The 16,310-nt window shown below is 36.6% G+C and overlaps 1 protein-coding gene across 1 annotated transcript in view; it reads left to right on the top strand.

Moving 5' to 3' along the window:
• The window catches only part of GLCCI1 (glucocorticoid induced transcript 1), a 142,547-nt gene that overhangs the window by 41,706 nt on the left and 84,531 nt on the right, over nucleotides 1-16,310 (top strand). Inside the window, exon 3 of the mRNA XM_006834389.1 lies at nucleotides 610-761. Coding sequence (XP_006834452.1) covers nucleotides 610-761 — 152 coding nt within the window. The remainder of the gene's footprint in view (nucleotides 1-609; nucleotides 762-16,310) is intronic.

Here is a 16,310-nt window from a genome sequence, read left to right as displayed (position 1 = left end):
AATCTCTGGGTGCTTGGAGGTTCAAGTCCATCCAGAGATACCTGTTTAATCTACTTTAGAAAAACCAACCATTGAAAATCTTAGCACAGTTTTACTCTGAAACACATGGAGTCCCTATTAGAATTGATTCAAAGGCATCTGGTAGCAAGAAATTATACGGGAGCCAAATTGGGAAAGTATGTTTGCCATACTAATTAATATGGGGTTTAAGCTTGAATAACCACTGAATTGCTTTTAGCAAGTTGGTGACATTGTAAGATTTAGCAGAGATAGATGCACTTCAGGTTAGCCAGGATGAAGTCAAAGTAATGGCAATAGAGATAATGTGTAGATTGTGGAACAGTTCTCAAAATGTATATGTTTCACATAGTCTTTGAAATATCTGAAAGTATATATAAGATTAATATGTTGTATGTGTTTTCTTTGGGAACAGGTCTGTAAATTTCATCAGATTACACAAGAAGGCAATTAGGGTGTATATATATGTTTCTATAGTAGGGAAATTTGACAGGATGACTTTCTCCAAACTGTAGTTTAATTAAATTAATGTTCACTCTACTCATAAGTGACTAATAATTTTTTTTTTTTTTTCCTTTTCACCTTTTATAGTGGACAGGCCAAAATCTCAGCAAGTTCGAACCTCTAGTACAATAAGGAGAACCTCTTCTTTGGATACTATAACAGGACCTTACCTCACAGGACAGTGGCCACGGGATCCTCATGTTCACTACCCTTCATGCATGAAAGATAAAGCAACTCAGGTAAAATAACTATATAAAAATTAGTGATATTACTGTACAGATTTTTGTTTTGATCATGATAATTATAATTTAAAGAAAACATTTTTTCACAAATTTGAAGTATAATATATTCATTTAACCAAAGAGAAAGGCCATTTCTTTTAATGAGCCCCCCAGAGTAATTGTTTTTGTTGTTGTTGTTGTTGTTACCTGCCATGTAAAGGTCATAGAACTATTGAAGACATAATAAATGGCACATCAGTTAAAATATGTCGTTTCAGAGACTTTTTTGTTATCATTTTAGAATTGGTTTCTAACAGAAGTATTACAGTGACTAGTAATCATATAACAAAGTACTATATGTTAAAAAAAAAGTTTGTGAATTCTTGAAAATATAAAGAATTGACACATGGCTAAGGAAGTTTATGTTAACTTTTTTTTTTTTTTTTTTCTGTTGAAAGACAAAACTAAACACTCAGAGAGGGAAATTTACTGTTTGTAATACCTTCTTTATTTGTAGAGGGTCCTCTATCTTTTGATTTGGAAAGATTTTTCTCCCATGTCCAATAATAATTGAAAACATCTTTATTCATGATTATCTGTGTTTTTCACTTTATCTTTTAAAAGTTAAAAAATCAGTATTTACTGACCCTGTGAAGAATATATTTGATCATAAAGAACTTAATATAGTTAGGAAACTAAGCTAAACTAATAAAAACTGGTAATAAGAGAGTATATAATTAAATGTTTGATGAATATTACATCCAAAGTAAGTAACTCAAAAGAAAGAGAAGCCATTTTGACCCAGGTGGGTTAGGGAAATGGAAAGATTATAGAATTTCATGTTTGAAGAATGAGAAAAAGCAGAGAGAATTTTGGACATTATCTATGACAATCTTCTTCTCAATTTATGTTATATTCTCAGACAAACTTGAAACAGTGAAAGTAGCTCCTTTGTTATGCATCTTAATCTACTCTGCTTTTATAGTCTTAGTTTTGTGAGGAATAGGATGAGTTTGAAATGTCAACTAATGGGTTGCTGAAGTAGAAAAATTAGTAAAATTTAGAGATTAGGGTCTGGATATTTAAAGGGTGATCTGGAAACACATAATCCAGAGTCATCTTTGTGATGGTGTTGTATTTACAAATATGATAAAGTGTTATTGTTGTAAAGTGCCATCGAGTCGACACTGACTCATAGTGACCCTGTGCACAACAAAACGAAACACTGCCTAATCCTGGGCCAGCTCACAATTGTTGCCATGCTTGAGTCCATTGATGCTGCCACTTTGCCAATCCATCTTGCTGGGGGGTTTTCTACAGCCTCAGTTTCCTGACCCTAAGAGAGTTTCCTACAGCCACTTCCCAGAAACACCCACTAGGATGCTGAGTTGTTCAGCTCCTCTCTAGTGCTGTCCTTGAAGAAGGCCTGCCCACAGCAGTAACCACCTCTAGACAGACTGGAGATGGTGACTACTGCGGACATCCTCATTCTGTGGAGAGAATCCTGTGAGGAAAGGGGCTGCTGACTCAACCTGTATCAAAACTCATATAACTCACCTCTAGGCTCAGCACAACTTTCTAGAGAGGGCTGGTTGTTGTTAAGTGCTGTTGAGATGGTTCCGACCCAAAGGCACCCTGTCTAGGATTTCCTAGTGGCTGGTGAGCTTGAACCAGTGACCTTGCATTTCAAACTGCTTTACAGTCCAGCACACCAGGACTCCAGACCGGGCTGGTTGTTGTTGTTGTTAGGTGCCATCGAGTTGGTACCGACTCATAGAGACCTTATGCAAAGCAGAATGAAACACTGCCCAATCCTTGGCCAACCTCACTACTGTTCCCACACTTGAGCCCATTGATGCTTCCACTTTGCCAATCCATCTCACTGGGGGTCTCCTCTTTTTCTCCGGCCCTTCACCTTACCAAGCATGATATCCCTTTCCAGCAACTGGTCCCTCCTGACAATATGTCCAAAGTATGGGAGACGAAGTCTGACCATCTTGGCTCCAAGGACCACTCTGGCTGCGCTTCTTCCAACACAGATCTATTGGTTCTTTTGGCAGCCATGGCACTTTTAGTATTCTCTTCCAACACCATAACTCAAAAGCATAAATTCTTCCACCGTCTTCCTTATTCACTGTCCAGCTTTCACATGCATATGATGTCATTGAAAATACCATGGCTTGGGTCAGGCTCACGTTAGTCTTCAAGCTGACATCTTTGCTCTTCAACACTTTGAAAAGGTCTTGTGCAGCAGATTTGCCTAATGCAATTCCTCATTTGATTTCTTGACTGCTGCTTCCATGAGTGTTGATAGTTGATCCAAGAAGAATGAAGCTCTTGACAACTTCAATCTTTCTCCATGTATAAGAATGTTGTTTATTGGTCCAGTGGTGAGGATTTTTGTTTTCTTTACATTTCTTTACATTATGTTTACATTGAGATGTATTCCATACTGAAGGCTGTGCTCTTTGATCGTCATCAGTAAATATTTTAAGTCCTCTTCACTTTCAGCAAGCAAGGTTTTATCATCTGCTTATCGCAGGTTGTTAATGAGTCTTCCTCCAATCTCCAATCCTGATGCCATGTTTTTCTTCATATAACTCAGCTTATCAGATTATTTGCTCAGCATACAGGTTGAACAAGTATGGTGGAAGAATACAACCCTGTTACACACCTTTCTTAATTTTAAACCATTCAATATTCCCATGTTCTGTTTGAACAACTGCCTCTTGGTCCTGTACAGATTCCTCATGAGCACAATTAAGTGTTCCGGATTACTTATGCTTTGCAATATTGTCCATAACTTGTTTATGATCCACATAATCGAAAGCCTTTGCATAGTCAATAAAGCATATGTAAACATGTTTCCCGGTGTTCTCTGCTTTCAGCCAAGATCCATCGGATCTTGATATCAGCAATGATATCCCTCATTCCACATCCTCTTCTGAAGCCAGATTGAACCTCTTGAAGGTCTCTGTCAACATATGCTTGCAACCATTTCTGTATTACCTTTACTAAAACTTTACTCGCATGAAATATTAAAGATATTATCCGATGATTTCCACATTACATTGGGTCATCTCTCTATGGAATGGGCACAAATATGGATCTCTTCCAATCAGTCGGCAAGACTGTTGTTTTCCAAGTTTCTTTGCATAGATAAGTAAGTGCCTCCAGAACCACCTCACTTTCTTGAAAGATTTCAATTTTTATTCCATCAATTCCTGGTGCCTTGTTCTTTGCCAATTCCTTCTATCCACCTTGGACTTCTTCCTTCTGTATCATTGGCTCTTGGTCATACGCTACCTCTTGAAACGGTTGAACATCACCCATTTCCTTTTGGTACAGTGACTCTGTGTATTCCTTCTACCTTCTTTTGATGCTTTCTGCATCATTCAATAATTTTCCCAGATAATCCTTCAATAACGAAAATCGAGGTTTGAATTTTTTCTTCAGTTTCCCCAGTTTGAGAAATGCTGAGCGTGTACTTCCCTTTTGGTTTTCTGACTCCAGATCTTTGCACATTTTGTTGTAATATTTGACTTTGTCTTCTTGAGCTGGTTTTTGTAATTTTCTGTTCAGCTCTTGTACCTCCTCATTTCTTCCATTGGCTTTAGCATTTCCATGCTGGAGAGCAAGTTTTAGTGTCTCTTCTGACGTGCATTTTTATCTTTTTCTTCTTTCTTGTCTTCTTAATGACTTTTTGCTTTCTTCCTGTATGATGTTCTTGATGTCATCCCACAACTCTTCTGGTCTTTGGTCTTTAGTATTTTATGTATCAAATCTGTTATTCAGATGATCTCTAAATTCAGGTGGGATATATTTAAGGTCATGTTTTGGCTCTTGTTGACTTGTTGTCATTATCTTCAGCATCAGTTTGAATTTGCATATGAGCAGTTGATGGTCTGTTCCACAATCTGCCCCTGGCCTTGTTTTGGCTGATGATATGGAGCTCTTCCACCATCTCTTACCACAAATGTAATCAATTTGATTTCTGTGTATTCCTTCTGGTGAGGTCCATGTATATAATCATCTCTTAAGTTGTCTAAAGAAGGTATTTGAACAAATCATTGATTTTGCAGAATTCTATCATGCAATTTCCAGGTATACAGTATAAAAAAAGAAAGACCAATAAACAAGTGGAAAATGAATATATTCATCTGAAAACAAAAAGGAGATGGCATTTATGTCTTGTGTTTCATTTAATTCTCACAAGAACATTGTAAATTACATAGATAGGGAGAGATTGCTCAGGGAAATGAGTTATCCATGGTTATAAAGCTAGAAAGTATTGGAACCAGATTCTAACACAGGTGTATCTATTAACCAATCTGGGCTTAGTGTTTTATAGTAAGATGGGGTAGTTGAGTAAAAGGAATTACACATCACATTGTATATATATTTTTTATACTATATATTTCACCTAGTACAAAACATATTATATAATTGACCCTGTACCATTGTACTAAAAATGGCACCAGCTATTCTGATTTAAAAAAAACAAAAAACAAAAAAAAACCCCAACAAAACCAGCTTTATTGATACTTAGTTTACATACCATATAATTCCTTTATTTAAAATATATCATTTCATGGGTTTTTGACTTTTTGTTATAAATTGGGTGAAGGTTTACAGAGCAGATCCTCAGTTTTATATTCAATAAGTCGTACACATTTTGCTTTATCTGATTGATCACAATTCCATCAGTGTAATATCATTTTTCCCACTTCTTATGTTTTCTGTTTATTCCTTCTCCTGTCTGAACCCTTCTGAACTTTATCATTGGGTAAATGATGCTGTTTTAATCTCAACTGGTTGATTATTCTAAGTGTGCATATCTCACTACTCTTATGGTTCCCCTTATGGATATACCACTTAGCTGGAAATTAAGCTATGGGGGTCAGTTTAGTTTCAGAATCAAAGGGTGACTAAGGAACATAGTCTGAAGAGTTTCCCCAGTTTCTATATGACCAGTAATTGTGATCCCTTTTATGATTTTAAGATTTGTTCCACATTTTTCCCACTCAGGACCATCGAATGTCATTCCCTGGTACCATTTAGTTCTAGTCTTCGGATTATGCAGATGGATGTTTGCATGGTCCATTGCTCCAGTGGACTAATTGTTTCCACCTATCTTAGAATCACTTCTCTTTCCTCCAAACAGGGAGAGACCAATAGTGAGTTGCACCTCAGATGGCTGCTCATGAGTTTTTAAGACCCACTTACTTAAGTAAAAATGTAGAATATTGTTTTTGTGGACTATGTTATGCCAGTTGATCTTGGTGTCCCCTGAGTCTATGGTCCTGGGTCCCCAGGCCTAATGACTCATTCCTTCAAAGTGTTTGGTTATGTCTGAGAAGTTCTCATGACTTTGCTCCCCTGTATGTTCCTCCACATTCATGGATATTTTTGCATAAAAGTAAATACTCATATATAAATAACCTCTGTCAAATTTATCTGTATTTGTGGATAAATTCCTCCTTTCTCTCCCACACTTGTTCAGCTTGAGTATCTATTCAGTTGTATAGAGCCTTCCTTCCTCTTTACCCAAGTGACATGTGTATTATTTTCTTCCCACTTAAAACTGTCTGTTCTGTCTTGAAATCTAACAGACTTCTCCATTTGGAAATTCTATAAATACACTATTCCCTCTTTTTACTTTTTGTCTTTATTACAGATTATTATTGTTGTTTTCCTATTTTCAGTCTTTTAGGTTTGTATGACTTTGGATACTTTTATATATGGGTTGACTTGTGGGTGGTGTTGTCATGTGTTTTAATCTTAGGTTATGGTCTAGTATTGTTGGTTCTCTCTCTGAAGAACTCTCTTTCGTATATCTAGTAAGTTTGGTCTGGTTTTATACAAATTCTTTTAATTTCTGTTTATCTGGAAATATCCTAATTTCACCATCATATTTGAGGGACAGTTTTGCCAGATGTATGATTATTGGTTGGCAAATGTTTCTTTGAGAGTTTTATAAATGTCATCCCATTGCCATTTTGCTTGCTTGACATCTACTAAGAAATCACAGCCTAGTCCTGTTGCTTTTCTTTGTATGTAATTTTTAATGTTTCCCAAGCTGGATTGTTTCCTTGTCTTTGGTTTTACAGAGTTTGACTTTCTCTAGTGGGGCAAGAGGGGTCTATCCTGTTTCGGGTTTGTTCAACTTCTTGAATAGCATTATTTACTCATTTTTCATTAAGTTAGAGAAGTTTTCTTCCAACTCTTTAATAGCTCTCTCTGTTTGCTTGGTGGTTTGTTTTTTTGTTTTTGTTTTTGTCTCTTCCTGCAATTGAATTCAGATCATACATAGATTATTATTCCTGACATTGACCCACATAATTCTTAGGCTTTCTTTGGATTTTTTTTGTTCTTTTATTTTGTATTATTCCTCTAGCAGATTAGTATTGAGAGATTTGTCTTCTTCAAGCTCACTAATTTGGTGTTATGTTGATTTCATTTCTACTCCTTTGCCATGTTTCATTGTATTATCTATTTCTATTAATCTTCTGGATTTATTTTTTCTGTTTTGATAGGGTTTCTCATTTTTCGATTATTTTATCAGTTTGTTCCTACGGTGTTTTCCTGAATTCACTTAAAATTTTGTCTGTGTTTTGCTAGATTTTGTCTGAAGCTTTTTCTTAACTTTCTGTCCATCCTTTGAAGGTACCTAAATATTATTCTTTTGAATTCCTTATCAGGTAATTCTAATAATGTATTTCTGGCTCTGTATTTTGGTCATTTATTTGTGCCACTTTGTTTCTTGAAACTCTTTTTTTCCATTATATTGCGGTGGTGTTTTCTTTGCATTAAATTGGTGATTGTATGTTAGTGTGTTCTTAGGCACTCACTGCCTGTATCCTGGGAGGTGTGATAGAAAATGTGCATGTGTCTTCACTTCTCTGTTTGCTATTTATATAACATAGTCAAGGATGAGTTTGGCTAGTGTTGACTGTGGTCTATTGATGATTAGGGTGGTATAGGAACGGATAGTGATCCTTGTCCAATAGGTGGGGGAGCTGTGTGGGCCCAGTAGTCTTCTCCTGTCTGGTGGGACAAAAGAGAGAAAAGAATAACAACAGCAAAAAGGAAACTAATGAGAAACAAGCAGGGGAGATCAAAAAGGGGGAAAAAAGTAAAGATAAATAAAAACAAGAGGAAAAAAATACAGTAAACAAAACTAGAGAGGAGAGATAGAAAAGACAAAGAATAGTGAAGGAAAAGCTAGGAGAATAGAGAAAAAAGAAAGGAAGGGTTAAAGAAAAGAGAAAGAGAAGAAAAGCAGAGAAAGGATAGACAAGGGAATGGAAGAAAGAAAAGAAAAAGCAAATAAAGGAATAAAGTAGGGTAAAGGCACGACCCAAAGAGGAGAAAACTATGGGAGGGCTTGGGGGTATGGCACTTTCTGCTTGTCAAGGTGCTCACAGGTTTGGGGGTGGAGGGAGGAACAATCTTAGTTTTAGGTGGAGTTCCTGCAGGCCTAGATGTTGTCTGGAAGTAATATTTGTCAGCTCCGAAGGTGGCTGAGGTCAGGGTGTTTGTTTCTGGAAGGAACCCTTTTCAGACATAGGGAACAGCTAGAGGCAGAGCACCTGTTATGGATGGAATTATTTGACCTTCCAGGGGTGTTGGCAATGCACATTCTGTAGACACCACCAGACTTGGGTTAAGTGTAACCCCTCAGTTCTGCACTGTGTTATAGATTCCTTGACAGGTGCATGCAATTTAGAGAGCCTGAAAGTCTGATATTCATAAAAACATAAAATCATCATAAAAAAGAGACAACTTCCAAATAATGCACCAGAACCTGGAAGGACACTTATGAGAGTTATATCCCAGTAAAATACAAAAGACAAAAGTATCACAACAATCCCCTCCAAGATGCATCACCTTATTATTCAATACCCTTTATAAACAGTGATCTGTGACACAGTTAGGACTGTGATCAGATATTCTTATTCTTTCATTTTCGATTATGTTAACATTATACTTCTCTTACCACTTAAGTTGAGCATAGCTATGACCTTTGCTTTGGGGAGCAGCTTTAAAGAGCTGGTGCATGCTTAACTGAATTATCTTTTATCTCACATGATGGAAACTGACACTGTTCACGGATACTCTATTTGGGTCTCTGAGTGACAGTGACAAACAAAGCCTTCTTACCCACTATGTTCATGTAGTTGTTCAGTGCCGCAGAGTTCGTTCTGACTCAGCAACCCTGTAGGGTTTTCAAAAAGTGGCTGGTGGGTTTGAACTGCTAATCTTGCTGTTAACAGTCCAGTGTTTATCCTACAGCATCACATCTGTACTGACTTTAACAGGTTTTAATAGAGCTTTTAAAAACGTTGTTGTTGTTTTAAGTGCTGTCGAGTCCATTCTAACTCACAGTGACCTGTGTAGGCTTTCTGAGGAGCAGCTGGTGAGTTTGACCTGCTGACCTTAATAAGAAGCACACAAAGATTGAGTTTTGTATAAGTATACCTCAGACATACTATGGGTTCAGTTCAGACCACCACAATGAAGCAAACATTAAAATGTAGTGACTCATGAACATTTTGGTTTCCCACTACATATAAAAGTTATGTTTATTGTATACTACAGTCTGTTAACTTTGTAGTTGTTAGGTGCTAATGGGTCAATTCCAACTCATAGGGAAAAGAATGAAACACTCCCTGGTCCTGTGCCATCCTCACAATTGTTAAGCCTATTGCTACTGCCACTGTGCCAATCCATCTTATTTGGGGCCTTCTTCTTTTTGACTAACCCTCCACTTTACCAAGCATGATGTCCTTCTCCAGGTACTGATTGCACCTAATAATATGTCTCAAGTATGAGAGACCAAGTTTAACCAGCTTCTAAGAGCATTCTGGCTATACTTCTTCCAATACAGGTTTGATTGTTCTTTTGACAGTCTCTGGTACTTTCAATACTTCTCCAGCACCATAACTCAATTGCATCAATTCTTTTATGGTCTGCCTTATTTATTGTCCAACTTTTATATGTGTATGAGGCTGTTGAAAATATCATGACTTGGGTCAGGCTCACCTTAGTCCTTAAACTGATGTCATTGCTCTTGCACAGTTTTAAGAGATTTGCCTAACACAATAAAATACATCGTTTGATTTCTTGACTTCTGCTTCCATGAATCCGATTGTGGATTCAAGCAAAATGAAGTCTTTGACACCTTCTATATTTTCTCCATTTATCATGATGTCATTTATTGGTCCATTCATGATGATTTTTGTTGTCATTACCTTGAGGTATACAACTCACACTGAAAGGTGTGGTCTCTGATCATCATAAGTATTACCTTAAGTCCTCTTCTCTTTCAGTAATCAAGGTTGGTAATAAGCCTTCCTCCAACCTTCACACCATGTTCTTCTTCATATAATCCAGTTTTTTGGATTATTTGCTCATAATACAGATTGAATAAGTATAATGAAAGAATACAACCCTGGCACACACCTGACACTGATTTTAGACCATTCAGTGTCCTCTTGTTGTGTTCAAATGACTACCTCTAGGCCTATGTACAGGTTATTCATGAACAAAATTAAGTGTGTTGTAATATCCAGTCTTCTCAATGTTATCCATATCTTGCCGTGATCCACAAAGTCAAAAGCCTTTGCATAGTTAATAAAGCACAAGTAAACATCTTTCTGATATTCTCTGCTTTCAGCTAAGATCCATCTGATATCTGCAATGATAAGTGTCATTCCATGCCTTCTTTTGTATCCAGCTTGAATTTGTGGCAGCTTCCTGTCATACTGTTGCAGCTGTTTTAAAGTTGTCTTCAGCAAAATTTTACTTGGATGTAATATTAATGGTATTGTGCGGTGATTTCCATATTCCATTGGTCACCTGTCTCTGGGATGGGCACAATTAATACATCTATTCCAATCAGGTATCTGTCTTTCAGATTTCTTGACATAGATGAGCCTCCAGTGCTGCATCAGTTTGTTGAAAGACTTCAATTTGTAGTCTATCAATTCCCAGAACCTTTTTCTTTTCAAATGCCACAAGTGCACCTTGGAGCTGCGTCATTGGGTAAAGACTCACAGCCGTGGACACTCAATGAGGCGGCTCTACTTTGTCCTTTAGGTCATTGTGAGTCAGAGTGGACTTGCCCACCAGCATTTATCTTTTTTCATTGGTGTTGTGATTAGTATCTTTAATTATACTTTCTAATTTGTTTATATGCTATTCTTAATTAGAATTCTCTTGTTTCTCATATTTTCACATAATTTTCCTTGGTGTTTCAGGTACATGATATACAAATAATAATTCTGCTACCTTCTTTCTGTTATGTATCTGACCTTGTATATTATCCCTTGTTATGCATTATCTATCATTATCGGTTCTGTTTTAGAATTATATTGGCTAACCATATTAAGTTCTGGTTATGGTAATAGTGAGTACCTTGCCTTTATTCTTGATTCTAATGGGAATGTATATAGTTTTTTCACTGGACATTAGATAGTGACTTTCACTGTGTAATACTTGAATTTTGCTTAACTCTGTAACACATGCTTATTGTGTGGTACTATGGGTTAAGGCGCTAAACTGCAAAGTTGGTTTGAACTGCAAGGTCAGCGGTTCAAGCTCACCAAATGCTTCTTGAAAAACCCTATACAGCGTTGCTATGGTCCGGAGCTGACTCCAGGGAACTTAACAACAATATTGTACTAGTGGTTTTTCTTGTTATTTTAATCAGGAGTGTGTCTCTGCAGGTGGAATGCCTTTTCATACATATTGAAATGAATATGTTGTTTCCAACAATAACCTATAATGTGAAGAATTTCATTAATATAGAGTGTTTAATATTTAGATTACATTACATATCTGGAAAAAATATTATTAGTTTATGGAGTTCTACTCTGTCCTGTTGGGTTGGAACAGATTTTCCATGGCAGTGAGGTGGGATCTCATAGGATTATTGTAAGGATTAAATTACATTAATGCTATAATCAGTTACTTACGTACTGTGTCATTAGTGATAGCAGTAACAGTAATTACTAATTACTATTAACATTTATTAATAAGAGAAAAGATGGGTGAATGTTTACATTTGTATTGGCACTATTAGTTCACAGCTCAAAAGGAGCACTTCAGATGGGCATTTCTTCCTCCTTTCTTCCCACTTCTCTCCTCCAACTCTCCCTCTTTTTATTTGTCTGTTATTTTAATATGGCAAAATACATATACAAAACGTTTGCCATTTTAACTGTTTTTAAGTGTACAATTCAATAATGTTAATCACATTCATCATGTTGCTATCATCACTACTATTCATTTCCCACAGTTTTTCATCACCCCAAACAGAAACTATGATATCCTTTCATCTAGTCCCCGGTAACCACTAATATTGGTAAACTTTCATCTCTGTATAATTGCCTATTCTAAATATTTCATTTTTATGGGATCGTATAGTAATTGTCCCTTTTGTGTCTGACTTGTTTCACTTAATTTTTCAAGGTTAATTTCTCCCATGAATGTTATTGCTTAGTTTTTGTCATTTGTCTTTTTTATTCTGGTAAATCTGCTTATTGTTGAGCCTTTCTTTTTTAAAAAAAATCTTGTAGTCTTCTGTGATATTCCTCCCTATTCAGGAAGTAAATGGTACAGTGAATTTTGGTTGGCAGATTTTGAAATGTCTGATGGGCAACTGAGGTGGGAGTAGCTTTTACTCTTAGGAGACTTTTCACATTGCCTGTCCACACCCATTATTCACCTTCCCTCCAAAGTAGGTGTCAGACAGATTTCAGAACTTTGCACATTTTACTCTTTTTTTTGTATTCTTAGTGGGGTGAGAGATGGAGTTAGAGCTTAAGTATAAACTACATTCTTCTGCCTCCTTTTACCCATATGATACTTGTCATCATATTTTAAGTGAATTTTTAGACATTAAAGTATGAAAATTTTAAACATCAATAAGAACTTGTTTATTTTACTACATTTGAATCTTGGGAATTTTAAGATGCTACCTCTATGCCAGCTAACATTTGTTCCTAGAAACCTAGTTTTTATTTATTATAAAGAAATATCTTATTAAGTACTTAGCATTTGACTTTGTAGAATAGCAACTATTTAATTTTTTTGCTGTTGAAATTATATTTAAAATACTTCACCTGTTTCCTCCCTTCCTGAAAAGAGCTTGGTTGGGGAGGTCTTTATTCAGAGGATTGAATGATGTATCTCAAATAATATTTTTTGTTGTTGTTATGTGCCCTGGAGTCGATTCCGACTCTTAGTGACCCTGTGTAGGGTTTCTGAGGTTGTAAATCTTTACTGGAGCAGAAAGCCTCATCTTGCTCCTGCAGAACAGCTGGTAGTTTTGAACTGCTGACCATGAGAGTAGCAGCCTGATTTGTAATAGGAATATGTAAAAGAGAATTATCAGTCTTACAATTCTATTTTGAAATTCATATCTTGGACAAAAGTCATACTTGAAATAGTTGTTTGGGTTTCATGTGTTTTGTGTTGAAGAGCTTGGTATTGGACTTTGAGAAGCAGCAATTGGCTAAAACATTTCTGGAGTGTCGTCATCATGAGGTGGAAGCAAGGCTGAAGATTTGACCATCTTGACCTCTTAGATTGCCTTCTACAGCATTTCTGAGACCTGAATTATTTGTTATGCAGCTGTTTTCTTGCAAGCTGTTGAGTAAATGCATAAAAATTTATGCCTATATTATTGTTGTTAGGTGTCATCGAGTTGGTACCAACTCATAGTGACCCTGTGCACAACAGAACAAAACGCTGCCCAATCCTGTGCCAGCCTCAAAATCATTGCTATATTTGAGTCCATCGCTGCTGCCACTGTGTCAGTCCATGTCGTTGGGGATCTTCTCTTTGTCTTTGACCATCCACTTTACCAAGATGATATCCTTCTTTAGGTACAGGTCCCTCCTGATGATATATACGAAGTGTGAAAAACAAAGTCTGACCATCCTGGCTTCTAAGACACATTCTGGCTGTATTTCTTCCGAAACAGATTGGTTTCTTCTTTTGGAAATCCATGATCCTTTTAATATCTCTAATAATACCATAATACAAATGCATCAATTTATCTACAGTTGTCCTTATTCACTGTTCAACTTTCACATGCAGATGATGTTATTGAAAATACCATGGCTTGGGCCAGACACACCTTAGTCTTCAAACTGACATCTTTGCTTTTTAGCACTTTAAAGAGATCTTGTGCAGCAGATTTTCCTAATGCAGTACATCATTTGATTTCTTGACTGCTGCTACCATGAGTGTTGATGGTTGATCTGAGGAAAATTAAGTCTTTGGCCACTTCAGACTTTTCTCCATTTATCTTAATGTTATTTATTGATCCAGTGGTGAGGATTTTTGTTTTCTTTTCATTGAGGTGCAACCCATACCATCGGCTGTGGTCTTTGATCTTCATCAGTAACTATTTGAAGTCCTCTTCACTTTCAGCAAGCAAGGTTGTATCATCTGCATATCGCAGGTTATAATGAATCTTTCTCCTATCCTGATGCCACGTTTCCTTCATAAAATCTTACCTTCTTGGATTATTTGCTCAGTATATAGATCGTTAGTCATCTCCTGTACTAGCATCTATAGTATTTCACTGTTGTTGTTGTTGTTTAGTGATATCAAGTCAGTTCCGACTCATAACGATCCTTACAGGGTTTCCAAGGAGCGGCTGGTAAGTTTGAACTGCTAACTTTGCAGTTCAAACCAATCTTATGGTCCCGTGTTTATCCTATAGCTCCACACTAGGACTCCATTTTAGTGTTCTGTTGTTTTTGTTAAGTGCCATCGAGTCAGTTCCAACTCATGGCTACCCTGTTTGAACCACCAACCTTGCGGTTAGCAGTTCCGTTAACTTATCCTTTAGTGCCACACCAGGACTTCAATATGAAGTTAGGTAAGAAAAATTATTAGTAGCTTCAACAATTATGCAGTTATTAAGTCTGGACTGGTAGGAAATAACATAGAAATGATACAAATGGCATGGAAATGATTGAATGAGAGGGCTCTGAAACTCATGTTATTATTGAATTCCTAAAGCTTTTTTTTAAGTAATGAAGTCTTAACAATAAAAAAAAAGTCTTTTTTTCAGCCAGTCCTTGCGTTTTCTATATTTGCTAATAGATCTGCATATGGTTATTACTGTTACCAGGAAGGCAAAAGGAAAATTGCCTATAGTTGTTGTTATGTGTTGTTGATTCTGACTCATAGCAGCCCTGTATAGTGTTTTAAAGCAGTAGCTGGTGGGTCTGAAATGCTGATCTGTGGTTGGTAGTCCAGTCCTTATTCTACCATGACACACCAGCACTCCAGTGAGCATTTCTAGTAGGTTAATGCGTATTCAGATCTTAGAACACCATCCCAGGTGCTCTGAATCTGGATCTAGAGAGGCCTATCCTGGGGAAAAGGTGAATACTGCTATTAAGCACATTTGGGAAACCCTGCCCATAAAGAATTATCCATGATATTTGGATCATACAGTGGCTGAGGAGAGGGGGATTGAATGTGGAAAATGCTGTGCAATTTTGGTTGCTCATAGGTGTCAGCCCTGAGAAAGCAGCAACCAAAGTTAGAGAGCTCACCTACTCTCTGGATACTGGGGCCATCTGTTATAGACACACAAGTCAGTAGGCAGAATTCTAAAAATGGATCCCTTGATTATTTATTCAAATGCTAATCTAGTACCACTAAGGGACTATGCTAATATACTAGACCTTTAAAATAGGGAGATTAATTTAGATTATTTAGATGAGTCCAGTCTAAACACATGCGCCCTTATAAACAGAGTCCAGAAGAGACATGATACAGAAGAGGAGGACATCTGATATTGCAGAGGAAATTGTGGAAACATGAAGAAGGGCTTGACCTACCACTACTGGCAGGGATGGGTGGGATAACATGAATGTGAACAATCTTCTAGGAGCAGACTGCCCCTGGTTGAGAGTGACTAACAAAGAAATATGGGGACCTACGTCCTACAACAATTAGAAATGGAATTTGGCCAACTTGAATGATCTTGGAAGTTAATTTTTCCCAGAACCTTTTCAATAAGAACCCAATCAGCTGTTGGCCTTTATTTTGTCATCATGAAAGTGGAAGGTCGAACTTAGAAAATTGTGAGAGAATAAATTTGTGTTTTTTGAAAAAAAAAAATTGTTCAGTCAAAAGTAGTTATTTTACATCTACTGTGCAGTCTCGTAAATAACAAATAGCATTTGAGATTTATTGGTCCAGGTGTAGCAGAATGGATTCATATTGTGAAAATTCCTACTCCATATCCACCCCACATTACTTTAGGTATCCCATTGATGATATCCTTGCTGTCAGGTTGATGAAATTTTCATGACTTTGCTGGGTATTTTTAGTGATATGGAAGAATTTTTAGCAGATATTTAATAGTCATCGATCATGTATTTTTTAAAAGAAAATGGATTAAAAGCAATCAAGGAGCAATAAAAGTAATGATTTATCTTTTAGATAATTCAGGAGAAGGTGTACTCAAATGTGATTGTTGAATGTATTTAAGCATTTAAGGTATTTGGGAATATTCTTTTAAAAGTAAAATTG

Source organism: Chrysochloris asiatica, unplaced genomic scaffold, assembly GCF_000296735.1.
Source record: "Chrysochloris asiatica unplaced genomic scaffold, ChrAsi1.0 scaffold00010, whole genome shotgun sequence".
Lineage (NCBI taxonomy): Eukaryota > Metazoa > Chordata > Mammalia > Afrosoricida > Chrysochloridae > Chrysochloris > Chrysochloris asiatica.
Note: the sequence above shows the minus strand (reverse complement) of the source record. Positions and strands in the feature narration are given on the sequence as shown.